This window comes from Vanellus vanellus, assembly GCF_965231255.1.
Source record: "Vanellus vanellus genome assembly, chromosome: 6".
Classification (NCBI taxonomy): domain Eukaryota; kingdom Metazoa; phylum Chordata; class Aves; order Charadriiformes; family Charadriidae; genus Vanellus; species Vanellus vanellus.
This window is the reverse complement of record NC_138911.1, coordinates 16,358,070-16,381,014: the sequence shown is the minus strand read 5'-3', so window position 1 is coordinate 16,381,014 and position 22,945 is coordinate 16,358,070. Positions and strand designations below refer to the sequence as shown.

Genomic DNA, 22,945 nt, shown 5'->3' with positions numbered 1-22,945 from the left:
AGTCTTCCAGGGATGTCTTTTTTTGAGCCTGATGCTTATGTTATAAAATAACTAATCTTGGCTCGGCACTCTTGCGTTTGTGTTGTAGTCCTTGAAAAATAACAGTCGGACAGACTGCAGCTCAGTCAGCCCGCTGGGAAATGGCTCTTACTTACATTTACTTACGGGAAATTTAATTCCCAGAAATGTCTTTTTAACAATAAACCGCACTGCGGAGAAGGTTGGGGTTTTTTTAGACGTTCTGCGAAGTAATTTCTGATACCCAAAGCACTGTCGGAGCGGGTGCCTGCAAGAGGCCTGTCGGCAGAGGGGGCTCCAGCACCGGCCGCTGGCCTTCGCCAAGCGGAACTGTCGCCACCGCGCGCAGGCCTGTCGCGGAAGTGTCGTCACGGCCTGCCGGAAGTGGGCGTCGCTGCCGGAAGCGGGCTCGGGAGGTCGCTTCCTGTTTTTTTATGTAGGGTCGACTGGGCCGGGCCGGACCGGACCGGACCGGTGCGTGGCGGCGGCGGCACCGGGGGCGGAGGAGGGGCCGGCCGCCATGGCGGTCTCCGAGAGCCAGCTCAAGAAAATGCTCACAAAGGTAATGGTGTGGCCGGGGGCGCCCACAGCCCCTTCCCCCGCCCCTGCCCTCCGCCTAGCCCGGTGCGCCGGGCCGGCCACCCTCTGTGGCGGCCTCAGCGAGGGGCTGGGCGGAGGGGAGCCGGGGGCCTGCCCGCGGCCGGGTGCGGGCCGGCCGCGGCGCTCGGCGCCTGGCGTGAGGCAGCGTCGGAGCGGGGGCCCCGTGTCTCCTTCAGCCTGGGCGCTGGTCCCCGGGAGCGGTTAGCTCCCCTTTCGCATTTCCCTCCTCACGGGCAGTCACGGACATTGCCAGCCTGCGGCTTTGTCCCGGGGGTAGCTGCGGAGGTCGTCATGTCCACGGCCGGGCGAAGCAGTGGTAAAAGGGCTGTGTCCGGCCACCCGGAGACTGTAAATTGAGTTAGTTTGTAAAGGGAAGTATGGTGCACCAAAATCTAAAATATGTCATTATTTGTAGTCCTACGAAACTTTAGTTCTGCGTTAGGATATTGCTGGTAAAAGCTGAATGGAAACCATTTGTCTGGCTGAGGCTGTCGTGCAGCAAAGTGGATGAGAGCTACGGTGTGGGTTGGGTTGTATAGCGTCATTTGTGTTCACTGGTTAAATGAAGGTGGGAGGCAAGTTCAACTTCATTGACCAGGATAAGGGTGGGGGTTTTATCACCCTTGTTTAAGGAAAAAAGAAAATCTCTTGGATGGTAAATCATTAATCACTGAATCATACAGAGCGGTGTGTTGTTGTGCCACGCTTCAGATGAGAACTGGGCTTTGTCCAGCAGCTTGAAATGAAAACCCCTAAAGCTGCATACACAGGGGGAGTTATGGTTTTGTTTGGGGAGATTTTTTTTAAACAACGCTTAATCATTGTATTTTCACAATTTTAAAATGCAATATGATGGGAATGGATCTGATCAAAACTAAAGAAACTTTATTAAAGGGTCTTTCACTTTCATGGAATCTTAACCAAATTTTTTTAACAGCTTGAAAATGAGTGCTGAATACTAACTCAGTGTCAGCAAATGAGATCATGTATATATTTGTATACATCTATCTTCCCTAAATGAATTACTGCCATGCCACAGAAGAAAGAGAATTAAATGTAGTCTGGTGTCCTCTTTCCCCATGCTACCCATTTTTATACCCCCATCTGACTTTCTGTAGGTAAGTTCAAAGTGCAATGTACTTAATAGCTGATGACAAATGAAGTTACTGTTTCGCTACTTTATTTTTCAAAAATAGTTACACTTTCTGTTCTATAGAGGGAAACTTAGTGATATTTTCCATATTGAATAGTTCATTGTGTGAGATAACAAAAGACTTAAGCCCTGGTTTGGCTGAATATAAGCACTTAATTTAACTTCAGGTATTTATTTACCTGCTGTCTGATTGTGAAAAGATTTATCTCTCTGTGATCCATTTCCTGATATGTAAAATGAGGAAGATGCATTTGCCATCTGAGAATGGAGGCGGGAAATAAAGTTTAGAAAGAATTCAAATTACTGAGTTTTAGTTACCTTTGTAGAAGTCACTAGGATTTTATATTTTCCAAAGAGATTTTGACATTTCTTGGAAATGCTCAACTACTTGCTGTCTGAATACAGGAAAAGATTGTCTTCTAATATTCTAGCACCCCTTAGAATGGAAAAGAGACATAAGCACAAAAGATTATAGTTTTTGCTTTAAATAATAAAAAATGCTAGAAGAGCTATCATTCTCATTAGGAAAACTTATTCATATGTCAATTTAATATAGAGAACTTCGATCTTCTGTAGTTATCTGGATCTAAGTGCTGATATTATTAGCTTTGTTTGTGTCAGTAGCTGGGATCTTACAAGCATATCCCTACCAAGTAATTATTCATCACTCAGTGTAAAAACTATTGGCAGCAATAGTCTTTTTCTTAGTTTTAACAGACATATGAAAATGTTTTTTAATTTTTAGGTGTTGGGCCTAATTTTTCAAAGCATCCCAGATAACCAAATCTAGGTTTTATCAACCCTGTCAACCACCGTGTACCCGACTCCCAGTATGTCTGCTGAGCAGGCAGGTGTTGTTTTATCTCTTCCTTGACTAAACTGACTTGAGACTCCTGTGCCAAAAGTGGAGTTAAATCCTGACTCTGAATCCTTGTGCTTGTTAGCAGCTTCAGTTAGTGGAAGCCAATTCTTTTTTTAATAGTGATTATGCCAATCTTCTTGAGCCTATATCCTGCACCATAAGGTATGTTCCTATGAAAAGACCCCCTCTTTTTAAAGTAGCCGGTGACATGCTCCCATTCATGCTGTATTAACACATTTAGTGATGTGACTATGCGCTGCCAGTCTCAGCTGGCCTAGCCAAAATTTCACAGACCTCTGTCTCCATGTTCTAGCAATGCCTGTTACCTATTTCTCGCTTCTGCTATGTGATGGGAAGGAGGGAGAAATGTACTCAAATGCTAGCAAAGTTGTCTCTCCTCTCTCAAACCCCTTCTGCACACTCCCAATCGTGCACCCACTTTCCAGAGGTTGAGATGGTTTGCTGCCGCCCTCCCATCAAAACAGCATGCAGAGGCTGCCCTCGCCCTCTGGCTGATTGACCTCTATGCACACGCAGGGATTCCTACTAGAGTGATAGTAATCCCTACTAGAGGGGTTGCTTTCTTTCCCACAGACTAGTGTTTTGCAGACTTACCATATGGCTGTTTTGCGCTTGGTCGTTTCAGGAAGGTAAGTCACAGCATTCGCCCACCGCACAGGTGCTTTTTGTAGAAAAATTATGCATTATGGGAAGCAGCATGGTGTGTTCATCTCTGCTCGTTAAATAAGAGTTCTCATGCCTAGGAGTAGCATCCTTGTCAATCTCTGTAGATAATAGGGAGAAGAGTTAACATCTAAGGTTCACAACTCATGAGTGTTTGTGGGAACAAAGGTGACCTTTAGCTGTGGCACCATGCTTTGCTCCTGGATAATATCTGAATTAATTTGTTCAGATGTTGTTAACATCTGCATGCTTTGGGTATTGGACATGTCGTTGTGTTGGGCCCATTGTCTTTCTGCCATGGTTGAATGAAGGGAAGCTGTCCCTTAAGACATCTGAAGATTGTAATTTTAGTTTTTGTAATTTTATTTTTTTTAATATTATTACATTGAAAACATTGTTAATGGGCATTGTTAGCTTTCTTTTAAATGGTAGTCACCAGGAGGGATGGCTACAAGGTTAAAGAGCTGCGCCATGTGGTGAACCAGCTGTCTGTTGCCCAGGAGCATCTCCTTTGTTGTCTGTGGATTATAGTTTGGAGACTGTTAAATTCTGTAGTAGTGTATCTGTGTTTTGCAGATCTTCTGTGCTGTTACTCCCTACTCCTGATAAAAGGAAGGGGGTGAAACCAGTATTGTTACTGATAATATTGTACTTTGAAATTTCTGCTTTCTAGTTGATAAAATACATGAAAATACCGATCAATGATTGATAAATATTGCAATGCTTTCAAAAGTGCTATGAAAGGTTTCTGAGGTTCAGATCCTAGATATTTGTGTATCAGGGATGTTCAAAACATCACTATATTTGTTCAGAGATGCGTTTTTGGTTGGTTTGGGTTTTTTTTAAGATCCACATATATATCTCAAATACTGTTGGTTATGGTAGAACGTGGATGAAAATGCAATAGCTTTTCCCAAATCGCTTGATGTATGGACCCTTATTTAAGACTAAAAGCATCTTAACACCTTTTTGAAGCTTGGTAAGTTATATAGGCAGTGTTCAGTTAAGCAATATGGAGAAATAAATTCTTATTCCAAAATAAGAGTAAAGAAGAATGTCCATATATCAATGTAAGCTCTCATAAATGCAGTCTATTGGGTAAAATAAAACTAAATTAAATTACACTGAAAATTCAGTCTCTAAAGTAATTCTTTCTCTTTTGTTTTCCAGTATAAGTATAGAGACCTAACTGTACAGGAAACAACCAGTGTTATTACTCAGTACAAGGACCTCAAACCTGTCATGGATTCATATGGTTAGTCTGTGCATGAGAAAATTTTTGTTATTGAATTGTTCATCGTTTAAACATATTTGGTAGCTTTTGTGCAGGGAAAACGAGGTTAAAACTAGAAAACATAATTTGAGTTTCTCTTCTTGATCTTTGACATCAATACTTAGAAACAGACAGTTATTTTCTAAAATAGACTCAGTAATACAGAAAGGTTATCTAATCTGTCAAGAAGTATTGTGTTTTTCACAGTTTAACTTTTAGTTAATCACTCAGTGATGTCATATCAGTTCGTGTCCTGAGATTGATGGTATCTTAGAAATTCAGCTTTGCTGTCATATAAAGATATTTTTAGAGTTCTATTTAGAAAGAACTGTAAATCAATGAACAAATACTTCATTAAAAGTAATTGTGGCAGTCCTTCAGAGAATGAAGAAAACATCATCAAGTGTATAGAAAATTGGTATGAGGGGTTTTGTAATATAAATTAACAATGACAATCACTGTTCATTTAGCTATTTTAAAGGCTCTGAGTGAATTTGAATGCATTAAGTGAAGATGATATCTAGGGTCAGCTCCAGAGGCTGAGGGCATGGTTTCACAAGATACGGTGAGCCAGCGTAGCTGCTGAGGTCATCCTCCTGATCACCTTTTTTTAACTGTTACCTGTGGGATTCTTCTGTGAGCTAATTTGTATCACTAATACATCATCAGAGACTTTGTAGTCTTTTGCTCTCTAAATTCCAAATCTGGATTGAGAAGTATTAAGAAGGGACGTGGACAGGTAAAAGATAAATTAGTTTTGACTTGAATAGCTGCAAGCCAGCAGCCGTCACAGAAATAAAAATTCGTGCAGTGACTGAAGAATCAAAAACAATAGTGAAAGGACTGTGGTTGGAGTAGCAAGTTTGCATAACAATAGTGGTCAGAATTCTACTTGCTGTAGCAAGAAGCCTGTTTGTGTTACCTAACTCTTTCTAAGCTGCCTGAAAAAGGCAGAGCACAGAACCACTTACAGATAATTGATACTATTTGGAGCAGTGAAATGAGCAAAAAGAAAATGGTTACATTGCCAGTGAAATAATTTTCAAGTTTATATTAATAATGAAATATATACCCCCATTTAAGTCCTAAATTGTTCTACCTGCCTTTGCAGAACATTAGCACTAAAAGAATTGTACACAATAAGCTACATTTGAAGTATGACAAGAAACTTTCTGAGAAAATTAGGAAAATAACAGCTTTATTACCAGAAGTTGATATATTCAGCCAAGAATAATCTATTGGATTGAAAGGATGGGAAAACTAAATACAGCAACTCAGTAAATTGAGGTCAGGGTTCCTGTGCAGTTTGTGAACTAAGGCTAAGATGTGTCAGTGAGTCACATTTCTTCCACTTCACTATATTATTGTTTGGTTAAATTACCTTTACTGATTATGTAATAAATGCCTGTGGCCTGATAATTTTTAGTATTCTTGCTGACCTGTTTGTTTGGAGAAAGTATAAGGAATTCTTTGCAATCCTAAAATGACTTTTGTTTTTTAAATTATGTTTAAGTTCAGATTATCTTTCTGGCAATTTGTATGATTTGCAGTTTGTATAGTTCCAACATGTTTTACTGGGTCTCTGAATGAGGAAACAGTTTTATTTGCAATGAAGGTAGTTTGACAATAAGTAGTCGTTTATTTCTCAGAAATATATTGTTCATAAGAAGTTACCTGACTGTAGGCAATCATTTGCTAGTCCATAAATGTGCAAGAGCAGAACCTACCAAATTGAGTTTATGTATGTGTAACATCTGAAAAGTTAGGCTCATAAATAGGTGGGGTGTAACCTGAACAGAGATTAATGTAGCAAATATGTTTGTTTTAAAAATACTGTTTGTTCTCTTTCAGTTTTTAATGATGGCTCATCTAGGGAGTTGATGAGCCTCAGTGGAACCATTCCTGTGCCTTACAGAGGTATGCATTTATTATTATTATCATCACCACCATTATTTTCCCAAATTACATGAAAAACTATTTAGATTTGTCCTGGTTCAACTTCAGTATTTCAGTGATTGCTATTTTCTTGAAATCCTTTACTTGTCCAAAGTATACTGTCTGAAAGAAATTGTTCTCTATTTTTGCTGTGGAATAAAATTTTAACATTGGGCATTGCTTCACAGCCCTGTAACATCTCTTTTCTTTCAGTACTGTGTGTTTTTCAAGTTTCTCAGTGGAATGAGTGTTGCAAGCCATTTATTGCCACAGCTAACGATAATTCAGATCAGGGTCTAGTAATGTTGCATTGTAGAACAAATGAGATAATGTATTAGTGGTAAATGATAATGTAAATGAAAGTTAAATTATTCTGAAAAATACTGAGTTCATAGCCATATTGTGAGGTCTTTGTTGAATGTTATTAGTAGATCTCAGCTTTGGTTCTGATGCTGTGCAGTTAAATTTACTGGGTTTAGGAGTTTTTTATAAGTCTGGATAGAAGAGGACAGTTAGACAGTTGGAGTGACGATTAAAATCTTTCAAAATATCTTTTCTAGGTAACACATACAATATCCCAATTTGCTTGTGGCTACTGGACACCTACCCTTTCAACCCCCCAATTTGTTTTGTTAAACCCACTAGCTCTATGACAATAAAAACTGGGAAGCATGTTGATGCAAATGGAAAGATATACCTTCCTTATCTGCATGAGTGGAAATATGTAAGTATAGGGAACTTGAAATCCTCAAATTGCTCAATTCTGAATTCCTTTAAAGATAGTTGTATCATTTTTAACAAAAAACATAATCCTCTTGTGAGTTCTTAAACCATTTTTAATGAAAACAACTGCTTATTATTTGTAATGTCTTAAAGTTCAGAATGTTGCATTCTGTTGTCTGGTTAATTGCATCTATAGTTACATTTTTGTCTGACTAAACAGCCTTCCCTGGCAGCGCACTGATGTGATGAATATTTACAGAAGGGAAATCATAAATTCTGTTAAACATCTCAGGCTGAAATTAATCTGTCAGACTAAAATGGACTTGTACGAGCACTTGGACTTCTTTACATAGACATTGCTGGAGCTTCAAGTATGTAGATATATTTCCTTTACCAATAAACAAAGGCATTGAGCAGTGCAGGCCTCATAAACGTTTTGACCAAAGTATGGATTTGTAAAGAAGATAAACTGTGCTGACAAGATCAGAAGAAGATGCATAGTTCTGTAAAAAGCGATTAATGGAAATAAATTTATTAAGCACGGGTGGTAGTCCAGCACTTGCGTGGTAATAGTGGAAAACAACTGCCCAGATCAGGATGTAGGTCTTGCATAAGCAAGAGGATCATCTAAGATATAGGTGTTACAGAATTCATTCCATTTGAGAGGTTGGTAAAAATAAGTAAGTGGAGGTATCTAAGAAAATTTGGAAATAGGATATTTAATCTGGTGCTGCATTCATGCTGCTTGTCCTTATTTTGGTGAAAGGAAATCATGCCTATATTAAATGTAGTTATAAACTGAGAAGCCTTGTTTAGCTATATTAAAGGAAGTTTGTGCCACTCCTTAGTGTTTAGAATGTATTTTCTTGTGAGCCATTCTGAACCTCAGAAAAAACTATATGCTCTATGAAATTGAAATGTCTGAAAACATAGTGTTGTGTACTTTTTTCATGTTGGAGAGTGGATTTAAGTTTTAAAAAAACTATTATAATCCATCATTGCACAGTCATCTTCAGTCTATTGCCCTGCAGTTGGTATGGAACTATGTATTACCCAGTTTATTCTGAGTGTAAACACTACTGCAGCTGTATTCTGCTATACAGTTCTGAATATCACCTGGCTGGGTTTGCAGTCTTTAAAGAAATCTATAAAGGAAGTTAAATGTACGCATATAAATATATATGTATGTGTTTTTATATATATGTGCGTGTGATATATATATAGTGTTATATATCTTGTGGGTTTTAAAAATATTTATATAAATAAAAGGATGACTTTTGAGAGCTGATGGATTGTTACTGTTTTGTTATTATTGTTAGTTAAACTGTCTTTTAACAAAATCAACAACTTGTGATTTGCTTACCCTCACAGCCCCAGTCAGACTTGCTCGAACTGATTCAGGTCATGATTGTTGTGTTTGGTGAGGAACCTCCAGTCTTTTCTCGGCCTACTGCTTCATCAAGCTACCCACCATACCAGGCGACAGGCCCACCAACTAGTAAGTGGTCATGGCTACTAATTTCTACAAATACTTATATTCATATTCCAAAGCAATTTGTTGTTCTGCATAGTTTGTCAACAAACATTTGTATTCTACTCTAGAATGACTTTCTATAGTGCTGGTTAACAAATTCACCTGTGCTGTATTTGACCTTTTTGAACTATGTTGGAAGAATGTGAAGAATGTGTGTGTTTTCAGCTTTTGGAAGGGAGGGGAAAATCAAGTTTGTATTTAAAAACAAACAAACAAACAAACCAAAACAAACCACACACCCCAAGCCCCTCAAAACAACTAGTAACCTATGAACATTCAGAGATAACCTTAAAAAGAGATTATTCAGATAACTGTCTTTGTATCGTAATTTTTTTTTCTTCTGATAATACAAGTCCATCTGTTAAGTTTCCTGCAACTGTTGATTTAATACGCAAAAGCATATGGCTTGTGTTTTCCATGCCTGCACTCCTGGTTTGTTTGTTTGTTGTTGTTTTTTTTTTATAATTGCTGGCTGAATGTGAAAGAAACCTGCCTTGTGATTTTTCATTCTTCTCTCCTGATTTGGTACTCTGACTTAGTACTTGTTCTTACTTTGTTGCAAAAATTCTCAAGACTTTTAAAAGTCTTTTATTTATTTAAACTTCTGGAGACATCTTATTTTAAAGACTGGGGATAGGTTGGTTGGGGGTGAAAAAGGGGAAGTGGGAAACAGAAAATCCTATAAAATCCTAAAAAAAAGCCAAAGACTGAGGGTGGGGGGGAGCAGATTAGCTACAGGTTGCTTAGTGATCTTATAAGAGTTGTACATTAATGGTCAAGTAGCTGTATTTGGCGTTATATATTTTTGCTTTATTTTTAAAGTTGTGTCTGTTTTCTGTTGAAATACAGCTTTCATCAGATCATAGTGTTACATCTGAAAAGCTGCAGTACTATTCATTACACTTTCCAGCAGAAACCATTTTTAACAAGGTCTTAGATTCTTAACATGCAAGAAAAGGGGTAGCAAACATAAATGGGAACATTAGGGATAGTTGGCTAAAGGTAAGCGTTTGGGACTTTTTAGCTTGTCCAATGCTAGCCTGTGGGAGCACTAGATGATTCTACTGTTCTGATTTTCCAAGACCAGTGGGTGTCAGTACAAGTATAGTTTTAGGGGAGACTGTGACCTGTATTGTGCTTTAAGGAAGGACCATCAACTGAAACACATTTAATTACTCTTGCCGTCACTCAATGCTAGCATAGCTGAAGTATGTGGACACATTTCAGGATTTTCACATTGTTAACAGCTACTTGGTTTTACTGATGTAGTCAATTTTTCCTTATTTTACAGACATGTATGTTTTGGGTTTTTTTAAGTTCTAGATACACTATTTAAGAGGAAATGAAGCCCTTTAGAAAAAAACCCAACACAACTATTTGATGTAATACTACTAAAATTACTAGAAATGTGGAATAAGTATGTTAAAAACGTAATTTTTATAATAGAATTGTCAGATTTCCACAAAGAAACTTGAAATTGCTAGGACAGTTAAAGCCTTAGACATTTATAAGTTCTGATAAAAATTGTTTAAAGCGTGACTTCTAAATGGCAGAAATTACTGGATAAGAACATGATTGGATTGTTGAAGGACTAATCTACTGTGGTGAAGTCTAGCTGCTCTGAAGGTACTTAAATTATACAGTCATTATTTAGTGATTAGAGAACAATGGCTACATTGGAAAGGTTATTTTCTTTTCTCAGCTATTATATAAAAAATTGAGACACCTCTTCAGGTGTGTCACCTTTAATAACATGCCATTTTTTTGTGATCCATAGCTGCAGATACTTTTTCTTATGTACCCACATTTTACTTAGTACAACTACTTGTTGTGGATATTTAAATCGATATCCATTTTTATCCATGCAGTGGTTAGTTTAAAGTAATGATCAAGAAAAAAATAAATATGCAGTGAAAGGTGTTCTACGCAGTTCTAAGGAATGTGTAATTGACTTCAATTACAGTTCTCATCCTCTCCCTCTGAACAAAACTCTTGAAAATATTTTAACCAAAGTCGATAGGCAGAGGTAGAATCTTCAGAAACGCAAAATTTGCTGGTGTTTAGTGAAAACGTGCTTGCATACAGAAAGGAAATTCTAATTGATCAATATGTGGAGGGGAAGGTCTGCTGCAGTTTAGTCCTTTCTGTGTTTTGAGGGGAAGCCTTGGTCAGTTGGCAGAGAGTGAGCTCACAACAGACATCTGCATGTATCCCTCTTGCCAAACTGCACAAGAGCAGCATGGGAAGCATGTGGGAGTGTTGTGAGAAGTGATGGTGTTAGAGGATGCAGGGTACATGTTATTGAGTGGCTTTGGCCATAGAATGACTTCTCTTACTCTTCTTGTTTCATTGTGTTATACTGTATTCATTGTTCAATAATATTTCAAAAAGCATCTAACTGCAGCATAAATATATCACTAGTGTGATCTTGATATATATTAAACTTCTGAAAAGTAAAAAATATACAAAATCATTGTTTTATTCAGCTTCCTATGTGCCAGGCGTTCCAGGTGGAATATCTCCTTATCCAGCAGGAAGCACTCCAAACCCGAGGTAGGAACCCCTTTAAACTGTTGCCATTTACATAATAGACAATTTTACTGAATAGTATCTAGTCTTAGTTGCATTTTCTTATGGTATATTTGTTGTATAATTATGGTGTTAGCAGTTTTGTGGGTTTTTTTAAAGTGAGGACTGAATTCTTGTTAATAGCCAAAAGAAAGCTCAAAAAAGGTTTAGCTTTCTTAGTGTTGCTTCAAACACAATATACTTGGGTGATAAATATATTTTGAAAACTCTCCGATGTTATCTTGCTTCACTTGTATATCAGGTTAGTTTTTTATAAAGTTGATATGTTTATATGTTATAGAAAGAAATGTACCCCTACAAGTTGGGATTTTTTTATTAGTGTTGTTAGTATTCTTTGGGGTAATTAGCAACTCAAAACATTGAACAAAACAATTGCTGGATGAATACAAACTTTGTCTCCAGCATAAATGTGGACTTGTGGACTTAATTCAAAGCACTCTAAGAGAATTTGGAGGGCACAAAATTTTTTTAACAGCTTTTTATTAATATAAACCAAGACTTTTTCTTTAAGTATATTATATAATAGTCTGGAATAAAACTTTTCGGGAAGACTTGCAGTTCTGTCTTAGCAAATAGTAAGATGCTGATTGCTGCCTCCTTGTGTGTACCTACATTTTTTCACATAATAATTAATTATTCTTGTTATTAATATCATTATGTCCTGATTTTGTGTTAGGAGCATATGAGGAGCTGCTACAGTATATAACATTTTGATTAAAAAAAAAAAATAATTTAAAACCTCTTAAGCATTAGGAAGGTGGGATGTTAAGTTTTAAGAGGTGAAAAATGGGAATTATGGCAAGTTTTTATCCTCCTTAATACATTTATTTAAAGTGCTCTTAATGTTTGTACAGAAATGTGTAATAGAAGAACTGTTTTTTAAAGTAATATAATTTATGAATGAACAGAAAGGTTTTAAGAACTATTAAATTTGCAATTATCTGGAGAGGCACAGAATATGCTTATTTTAGATTTTACATGTTTTCTTGGACCATTTTTTTTACTTATAGCCATGGTTAATACTCTGATGTATGCAGGTGTTAGTTTAGTACTGACTAATTTGAGTCCTTGTTTCAGTTGCTAGTAAATGTATTTCAGAAAGGTATTGTAGACTGTGATGTTATGTGTCATCTCGCAATTGTTTCAGTGAAAAAATGAATGCTTTTGTTTCATCCTTCAGAGCAGGGCTGAGAATTTCTGAAGGAGCTTCATCTTGCAGCCATATTTTGCACGATGTTTACATAAAGCAGTTCAGCAGTCATCTTGTTAACTATTCTCATATTAAAAATTATTAAACTGAAATTGCCATTTGTGAGTTTGTAGCTACAATAATTTCTTTTGGATACTTTTGGGTTTTCAGATGGCAAGATAGAAATTACATGGCAAGACTGAAGATAATTTGGAATGATCCAAATGCTTGACCAGGCAATAACTAGATAGGGTTTCAGACAAAATGATAATCTTCTTAAATCATACCAATAATATAAATTGTGAAAGACGTTAATGTGAACAGGAAAAGAGAAAAAGTGTAACTTGGCCTGCATTTTAAACATTTTATTATGTAAACAACTGTTTAACATAGTGACATAACGATAATATACATGGATGATATTTTACAAATAGTTACATAACATTAGCATATCTTTCTTTGTCAAAGCAGCTACCCAAACTATCCTTATCCGGGTGGTGTTCCATTTCCAGCAACCACTAGTGTTCAGTACTACCCTTCTCAGCCTCCTGTGACTACTGTTGGTGAGTAGCTTTGAAAGGATTCCTCTGAAGTGAAGCTTCCCTCTCTAACTGATATGTAAAGAAAGAAAATGGAAAAAGGAATGTATTGTTCTTAATCTGACCTTCCGAAGTATTGATCTTCAATTAAAAAAGTTATTCAAAGAAAAAATAAAATACATTTTAGGTCCTTCACCTTATGTTTTATTTAGTCAGGAACCTGATAAATTACTGGGTTTGTGCGATGCATTGTGTGTGCTCTATGAGTATTTTGAAGAACACTGAGTGTAACTACCTTAAGTTTTTTTCCTCACTCTTTAACTGTAGGTAACTTTTGATTGTCTGTGTTGCTCTGTTCGTGATTGTGGTTTATAAGAATGCTATTGTCCTCATTTAATCATTTACTGGAGTCATTTTATTTATACTTTCTTTACTCCAAAAGTAGTAGCTAGCTAAAGCTGAGATTTCCAATGCATTTAGAGGGAGCTTCATTTTTACTGAGTTTCTTCTTCAGCCTATTCACTGTTGCTTCTCAATGGTCCCTACTTGTTACTTCCTTCTTCCCTTCAGCAGCAAGATCCTGGAGTGTTAACATGTGTCTTTTCCCAGTCTGCTACTCTGTGGCCCTGTGCTGGCAAAACACCCTAGCTTAGTTTCTGCTCTACATCTCACTTTTAGTGTACGTGTAATGGATTGAGAACCAGTAATAGGTCATCTAGGTTATCTAGTTAATTAGGAAGTTGGTGCAGTAACTTTCCAATTGGATGATAGTCCTTTTGGAACAGTTATATGGTAAGGACATAGACATTTTGTGACCTTGTTCAGAGTATCAATCATTTGTAGTCTCTTGCATCATAATTTAAAAGTGCATCTGTAGGTTCTTCATTTAATGTGTGAACTCCCAGTTACTTACACACACTCTTCCCTCCAGAATTGTGTGTATTTTGAAATTTTCATTCACACAAACGGGAACAAGGCAAGTTCACAGCTTGGCAAAGAAAGAGGCTTCCACTTAAATATTTGAGGAGCTGTTCTGCTGTTACAGAATTTGGAAACAATAATAAGTTATATTCTTATTTTGCCTGATCCAGTCCTTTGTGTCCATCCTTTGTTTCAGCCTTCTGAATTAGAAAAGTCTTTTCTGAAAGTTGTTGGTCGTTTCAGTCGTCATCTCCTCTCTGAGGTCACGTGTGTCTACCATGCACACTGCAAGAAAGCCATTGTCCCACTCAAGTAGCTCAAAGTACTCAGTGTTGGGGGGGCTGCACTTGTGTCCTTAAGAATCAATGGGTCTCCACTCTCTATCATGTAGGGAGGCGACAAGAACCTTTCTAGGGAACATTGTCTTTCTGCAGCATCTTTCTCGAACAGATCCAGTTTTGCTTTTATCTTGTAGAGAGTTAATTTAATATATAGATATGTCCTATTTCATTTCTTTCCCTCATTTTCATCCCCAGGGAAGATGAGCAGAGGTGGAATATCTGTCAGCTATTGTACAAGGCTCTTCAATTCCTGAGTTAGATCATCTGATACCATGTTGTAATGCCAGATTTTGTAGTGGCAATTTAAGATTAGACTGATGCATTTGAAGCAGCTATGTAAAAGTCATACACCTGCTATACATGGTTTATCTCTTGTGCCAAATGAAATGCAAACATGTCTCTTTAATCATCCACTGTATTTACAATACTGTTTGGTTTTTTTACAGTACAGTATTGGGTTTTTTTTTTTTTCTTTCAACTGCAAATGTTCATTTCCTACATGGATTGTTTGGCTATGGTTTATTGTGATAGTTTATTTAAGAGCATATCAGGTGCTGCAACTTCGGAGTTTTGTGTGGGTGGTGGTGGGGTATTTGCTACAGTGGGCTTAGTTTGAATTGAATGAAAGTGTTCATTTACAGTAGCTTAATTTTTTAATAATACCTGTTTTTTCAAATAGTCCTTTAGGCTTTTTCTTTCTGTTCAATCGTCTGCCATTAATTACCTTTCTGAGCAGTTACTAGTTTGATGACTCTGTAAGGTCACTTCTGAAACCGGACTCTGCCTCATAAAGGTTAAGGGTTGCAGTGCTCTGTGGATTTAATGGCTGTGCGCCATAAAATCTTCCCCAAGCTGGGCTAATTATGGAAGTGACAGAAAATGCTAAGGGTTCACGCTCTTTAAGAAGATACATAAAATCTGATTGAGCTGTATTAAAATGATCTTTTACATGTTCAAAGTTCTCTTTCCTATCTGTTGGCACTTCTACATGAACCTTCATTGTGTTAGGTGTATTGTGATTTTACTTCTTTTCTCTGTCCTGCTTTACTGCTAAATTGAGCCTTGTATGAAATCTCCCAGAGTGAGGGATATGAGGGGGAAAAAAATGTAGAACTAATGGCTGGTTCTTTATGTTAGAGAATAATTCATTATGTAAAGTAAACAGTAACTGAAATGCTGAAACTGTCTTGGTTTAAGTTTGACTTCTCAGTATAGAAAATACTGTTCTTTTCTCCTTTTCATAAGAAGCAGAAATGATGAATTCCTGGGTTTGTGTGTATGGTGCCATTTGACAGCTTGTGTTGCTGATTCTAATAGACAGTTAACCAAATATTGAAAATCACCTTGTTGACTGGCAACAGGGTTAATAGCTTAAACTAGAATTGTAAATCAAATCAATTGCTGGGGCATTTATATTTTCATAAGGCTATCTTTGCAGCAGTTGATTAATAATTCAATCTCTCTTTTTTCCAGTAGTAATTAGCTTTTAAAAAAAAAAAACCACACATATTCTGGTGCAATTTGTATGACAGTAAAGTATTCACATGAGTAATTACCAAAATCTGATGTTTTCATAATTTTAGAAGAATTTGGTGGGTTGGAAAGCATGATGTGCACCTTCCCATAGTTCCTCTCATGTCATTTGTGTAGCTTCATTTTTCCAGATATCTGGCTTGGTGTAGGTTTTATGTACACGAATACAGTAAAACGCATAGGGAAGAGATATGAACTTCCTGGGCTGCATAGGGAAGAGTGTGGCCAGTAGGTCGAAGGAGGTCATTCTCCCCCTCTACTCTGCACTGGTGAGGCCACAACTGGAGTACTGTGTCCAGTTTTGGGCTCCCGAGTTCAAGAGGGACAGGGAACTGCTGGAGAGAGTCCAGCGAAGGGCAACTAAGATGATTGAGGGATTGGAGCATCTCCCTTATGAGGAAAGGCTGAGAGAGCTGTGACTCTTTAGCCTGGAGAAGAGAAGGCTGAGGGGAGACCTTATTATGGCGTACAAGTATCTAAAGGGTGGGTTGAAGGAGGATGGAGCCAGGCTCTTTTCAATGGTTCCCAGTGACAGGACGAGGGGTAATGTGCACAAGTTAGAACATAGGAAGAGAGGTTGTGGAGTCCCCTTCTCTGGAGATTTTCAAGACCTGCCTGGATGCAGTCCTGAGTAATGTGCTCTCGGCAATCCTGCTTTAGCAGGGGAGTTGGACTAGATGATCTCTAGAGGTCCCTTCCAACTCTGAAAACTCCGCGATTCCGTGATTATGCAGTCTGCTGTGTTAGCAGCAGAAGTCCAAAAATATTCTGCATGTTTTAAGAATTGAGGTGTGCAGTCAACAGAACTTGTCAACAACAGTTTGCATTTATTAGTATAACAATACCTACAGATACTCCAAATAGATAATTTTTTTTTAATTACGATAAGACCCTAACAGAAAATTGTTAATTTTTCCATTCAGATGCTTGTTACTAAATGCAGAGTTTAGATTTTTAAACTGTGTTCTGGATTGTTGCTGATTATCAGGAAGATATCCAACTTACCCCAAGAACACTGTAATGCTGAGATTTCGCTTAACAGCCAAACCTTTTCCTGAATAACTCTAGTAAAGTTATTGTAATCTTATTTCTGGCTAATAGTCATTTAGTTACTGAGCACTATCGATAATGTATTAAAAAAATATATTTATAACTGTTTATCTTAGTGTAATTTACTCTAAAAATACCAGTCTTTGAACTACTGTGTTTAAATGGCAAAATTAATGTATGGTTTGAGTAGCTTGTTTGCTTTTGCTTCTTCTGAACACCTGTGATTATTAAGAAAGGTGAAGAGGTTGATTGGATTTCAGCTGACTTGAGACACTTTTCTGAACCTTTGGGAGGGAAAAACAAAAGATAGGCTAATGATTTTGTCTTTAGCTATGTAAGATTAATGGTAGTCTTGATGAATATTTTTTCACTTTGTAGTTTTTTTGAGATCTAGGGTACTGGGAAATACGATGTATGTAGTGCTGTAACAATTTCAGAGTTTTGATAACTGTGTCTTTGGATACAAAGATACTCTGGTAAGATTTCTTTTTGCAAAATTTCTTTCCAGTTACAGAACTTCAAATCTCTCTACGATTCATCCATAAAAGTTGGAAAGCTTAGGCACAAAACCTGCTATGATTCTTGATTTATTAGTAGTTGTTACAGTCGAACCGAAATGTCGCTGATCTAAAAGGTGCGAGGCATAAGCATGGGGAAACTGTGCTGCTCCAGTTTTTCTTATAGAAGAATGGTTGAAGTGGTTTGAGATAAACACAGATACAATTCTGCAGCCAGTAGCCACTACTTCACATTCTCCAGAGCAATCAGATTTTCATGGTCTGCAGATACACAACACTTCCTGTGACAGACATAAAGGATTTACCTTTCTATTTAAAAAGGTGTTAGTGATAGACTTGAAATTAGGTAATCTCATTGAACGGCTGATTTGCAAAAGCAGTAGTAATATTCAAGCTTAAATGTGAAAGCCTCTAGTGTTCAGAGGGAGAGGGACTAATGAAATATATTAGAGATGTTTTTTTCTTCTACTATATTTGCTAGTATTGCTGCATTGAAATGTGATTTAATAAATGGAAATTACAAGTTTTACCTAGCAATCAAAACAGTCAAAAAAGATAGTAACCTCACTTCTTGTGACTCAGTTACATAGCAGCCTCTGTCGCTGTTTAACTGTAACATTGATCATTTATAGAAGCTGGTTATAAAATACTAGAACAATATTGGTCAGTAGTTTATTTCACTACTAGTAAAATTACTACCCTTAATTTCTGGGCATGGTGGACCAAGTGAAACTGGCAAATTAGTATACCTGCAGTCAAATTGTATGTTATCATCTTTGTCTTACACTTACCTAAAATATCTATGCTTGCTTTTGTTAGAATCAAATTGTATAACTAATTCCACAGAATCTCTGTATGCTTGACTAATAGTCTTTATTCAACTAACGTTAAAGAACTTCTTCATGGGTGCTTCAACACCACTACCTAATTTTATAAACCATGCCCCCCCGACCCCGCTCCATTACAGTACCATCCTGCAGAAGTTTAAAAAAAAGAAATGGTCGGCCCAATGTAACACTGAACATGTACCTAAAAGACTGCCATCTCATTTTAGTCTGCTAGAACATATCTATAAACCATATGCTAATATGATTGATGAGCATTTCTCTCTCCGCTTTATATTTTTTTAATAAATGTTGCTTGTTTAAAGTAAAATTACATCAATAACAAATGTTCTATATCAATGTTGATTGGTTTACTGCCATCCCATACCTGCCCTAGGATGGCTGAATGATAATTGTGAAACCAATTTAAAGACTAGTTCATATTGTAGCTTTTTAATCACTTCCTTGACACTGTCCAGTAATTTTTCAGTTAAACAGACCCTGCTTTTAGATCTTCATAAATATAAAAAGGCAACAGTTAAGATCTTTTCATTGAAAATTATTTTTGTTAGCTTAGTGTTCATCTAATTTTATTAATCTTTAAAAAGACCCCAGTAATTAGCAAGCCTCAAGACAGGGCATCTATAGACAAATTCACTGTCTCAAGCCAGCCGTTACATTAATTGTGGTTGAATACATGTATCCATTAATCCCTATAGAGTTTTACCATAAAAATATTCTTCTTTTAAAGACTCAGACTTAACAACATTTGTAGACTTCAGGGGAAATGGCCAGCCCATTTTTAACTTCAAAGGAAGATTGTGGATATGAGAATAGTAAAGTGAATGAATGGATGCATGCTCTTAAATTTATTTGTGTACATATTAATGTGTCACTGTGGTTTCTTTGCTGCTTCTGAAAATCATTATGGTACCCAGTTTATTTTACTGTCTCATATTGCTAAAGTACATACAGCAAGTTAGGCACTTTTTTTTCCATACTGGCTTTCTGCTGAAGCTAGTGCAGAACAGAGTTAACTTTATGCTTGTGAATTTTCTTGTGCAGGACCCAGTAGAGATGGAACTATCAGTGAGGATACCATTCGAGCTTCCCTTATTTCAGCAGTCAGTGATAAACTGAGATGGCGGATGAAAGAAGAAATGGATCGTGCACAAGCTGAACTCAATGCCTTGAAACGGACAGAAGAGGACCTGAAGAAAGGACACCAGAAACTGGAAGAGATGGTAACTCGCCTGGATCAAGAAGTGGTAAGCTGAGATGAAGCACTGCTCTGTATTTGATTATTCCAAGTAGTGAACAGAAGCATGTACTTAATTTATTATTAAGCATGATAGAAATATCAAAGCTTCCAGTGTATTGCTTTTTAAATATGTATTCTCTTTCTCAATTGGGGTGCATGCGTTCACACTGAAACAAGTCAGAAATAGCAGTGACTGTAAGATGCGTTGTCCTGTATGTATCTTCCAAATGTCATTGTTCAGCAGTCAAGGAACAGTGTTATTTTTCCCCATCCTCCCTGTGAAAGATTTCAGTGGTGTGAGATTATTTCATAAATGTGTCTCAGTTTCTGGATAGTAATGTGTAACAGCAGCACTGGAGCACATTTCAGTGTCTTAGTGCAGAGACGCTGATCTTTGTCACAGCTTCCTTGTATAACCTTCAGACTTTTTCTTTCTCACACATGAGTCTGTCCTACTCAGTATGCTCAGAAGTTCCTGCAGTTTTTCATTAAGGCCTGACATCTTCTGCTTAGTTCATCTGCTCCTTGCATTACTGCTTGGAAGTAAAATTTTGGGATTGATGAGCAGTTTCTGAAATCAGCTCAGTGCTTGGATATGGTTTTAAAAAAATAATTAGCAATTATTAATAAGGGCTAGAGAACAGGGGATACTATTATGTGACTGTATAAATCTACAATGTGCCCACTTTAAATGTCTTTCCTATCGTGGAAAGGAAGGACATAATAGAACTGCAGATTTTTGATGCAAAGGCAAGAAGGATGATCCAGCATGTCAGACAGCTTGCTTAGTCATGTTTTAAATGGAAGCTAGGTCTTTAGTCTGGAAAAAAGCCAGTGGGGACAGAGAGAGTGGAATACGAGAATGGTCTGTACGGCTTTGAGTGATATGAGGAAAAACACAGTGTTGTACAGTCTCTTCTAGTGTGTGAGCTGTGATACATCAAAAATATCAGGAGGCAAATTCAAAAGTAGCAAAAGGAGGTACAGGTGCAGTTAAATTATAGTTATCATTAGTGGGTAAAGCCAGCATCTTTTGTTTCCTGTTAATACAGTTAAGTATTTGATCCATGCTCAGCAAACTTGTGCAGGAAGTTACTCCAAAAGACACATTTCCGAAGAAAATAGTTATTTTGGCTTTGCTTTTATTATCTTTAGCTAGTTTAAATGTTTTTTTCATTTACATGGCACCTTCAAAATACTTAGACTGTTAGAACGCCTTCTTTACAGTTATAATTTCATAATGGATTGACATTATCTAAAACAGCCTTTACTCTTTTAAAATGAAAGAATCTGAAATCTGTAGATTGGTAGCTCTTTCCTTTGGTAAAAATCATAATAGAAATGAGTAGAAAAGTAAAGAATGAACTGGCATGTCTAATAATCTTTCATCTTGACAGTTTTATCACAAGAAGACATTCCTCTCTTGAGACTTAGGAAATAAACAAACATCTTAATTGTTTTTAGGCTGAAGTTGATAAGAACATTGAACTTCTCAAGAAGAAGGATGAGGAGCTCAGTTCTGCTTTAGAGAAAATGGAAAGTCAGTCAGAAAATAATGACATAGATGAAGTTATTATTCCTACAGCACCGCTTTACAAGCAGATCCTGAACTTATATGCAGAGGAAAATGCAATTGAAGACACCATCTTCTATCTTGGGGAAGCATTGAGACGTGGAGTGATAGACCTAGATGTCTTTTTAAAGGTAGGTTTCTTGGGATGTTTTTAAGATGTGCATTTTAAACATGTTTAAATAATTTAAACTCTTTTGTTCAGCTAATGAATATTAGTGAATTCTTCACTAAAGAGGATCCTGTAAGAACATGAATACTTACGTGTTGAAACATAAGTTTTAAAATAGGAATTTCAGAATTAAGATAAAAGACCAATTATAAAAGCATTATAAATACAAAGTCATTTATCATTAGATGGATGCAACAGTGTCAACATAAGCTTTCTGTTGTGTTTGCATTCTAATTCAGGAGAAACTAACTTGAAGGGTGATTGGAGTATTCAGACAGCATTTCACTTGCAGTCTTTGCATGCCTCTGCTTAAGCAGCCAGTGGAGTTTTAGAATCATGAAGGGGAAAGAAAACCAGCTAGTTTTGCATCTCTAGCAGAGACCTTCTTAGACAAATTGTTCCCTTTCCTCGCTGTCCTTAATACTGAAAGTTTTCATAATGTCTGATCTAATAACCTTCTTTTATTTTGAACTTATCTGCATGGTGATGGCACGTGAAGTAAAAAGACATGTTGTTATTTTAAAAAAGTATTTTTAATCTTTTCAATGTGGAATAAAACTACACAAAATGTGTATGTCAGCGTAATTAATGTTGCCATTGGAACCGGAAAGATTAGTGTACAGAAGTGTTAATAGTCTGTACTGGGGCCACTGGGTAACAAGAGTTACCAGTCCTTCCTTTTTCTAGCAGTTGAGGTTCACCCCAAGTTACCACTTAAACTTTGTTTTTAACATCTAGTGTAGAATGCACTGTGTAAAGACATATTATTTCTTTCTTATGTAGCTTGCTAGTTCTACTTATCTACTGTTAAAAGAACTGTTTTCTGCCCCATGGGAAGTGCATTAGTCTGTCTTCACCTTGGAGTACATATTACTACTTTTCTCTTTGATAAGAATATGTGCAGAGTTAATAATTAAAATCACAAAAAATATACTATAGTGCATCTGCAAGTCATGCTATTTAGTAAACTAAGGCATTTAGTGTCTCCAAAAAACTAACATCCTGTTTGTCACGGAATGTGTCATGCTTTGACAATTTATATTGCAATATAATTAAGATATCAAAACTTTCCCAATAACCAGCTGTTCTTATTCTTTCTTTCTGTAGCATGTACGTCTTCTGTCTCGCAAGCAGTTCCAGCTGAGGGCATTAATGCAGAAAGCAAGGAAGACTGCTGGACTCAGTGATCTCTACTAAATTCTCAGACTTTACCTGGGAAGTTAGATTTCCTTATGAAGCAGCCATTCTCTTGATATTTCTCTTAATCAGTAGGTGCCCAGAATAAGTTATTACATCATTCAAGTGTAAGATATTTTGAATTAATAATATATTTTCTTTTTGGTAAAGACTAGCTTTTATTAATGCACTTTCTATCTCCTGTAATCTTTGTGCTGGTGGACTTAACGCTGAATAAAACTTGTTGCATATTTTCTTCCTCTACAGAACTGTGTATGATGCGCTTTCTTTGCAGACAAGCCTGGCTTATGCAGTGTCAGCTTAACCGTACTTTCTCTTTACTTCGGAGATTTGGAAGACATTTCAGTGTCCTGAACTTGAAAAATTCATGTTTCAGTGTAACTAACTTTGTTATGAGCAATGAAAGCTGGAAACTCAAAATTTCAAGGCCCTGCTGTTAGACCTAGCTGTTGACATCCA

General features: G+C 36.9%; 1 protein-coding gene across 2 annotated transcripts; it reads left to right on the top strand.

Annotated features, from left to right (window-relative positions):
- Positions 1-417: 417 nt before the first annotated feature.
- TSG101 (tumor susceptibility 101) lies at positions 418-22,734 on the top strand. Of its 2 annotated transcripts, none has more exons than XM_082485549.1 (10): positions 418-580; positions 4,488-4,572; positions 6,442-6,507; positions 7,086-7,249; positions 8,620-8,746; positions 11,269-11,335; positions 13,029-13,123; positions 19,352-19,554; positions 21,012-21,251; positions 22,397-22,734. In XM_082485549.1, the coding sequence occupies exons 1-10, from the start codon at positions 539-541 to the stop codon at positions 22,484-22,486; spliced, it is 1,179 nt and encodes a 392-aa protein (XP_082341675.1). In that variant the 5' UTR covers positions 418-538; the 3' UTR covers positions 22,487-22,734. The 2 variants fall into 2 exon arrangements, with proteins under 2 accessions (XP_082341675.1, XP_082341676.1); XM_082485550.1 differs by having other exon boundaries at positions 420-580; positions 13,032-13,123.
- Positions 22,735-22,945: the final 211 nt, after the last annotated feature.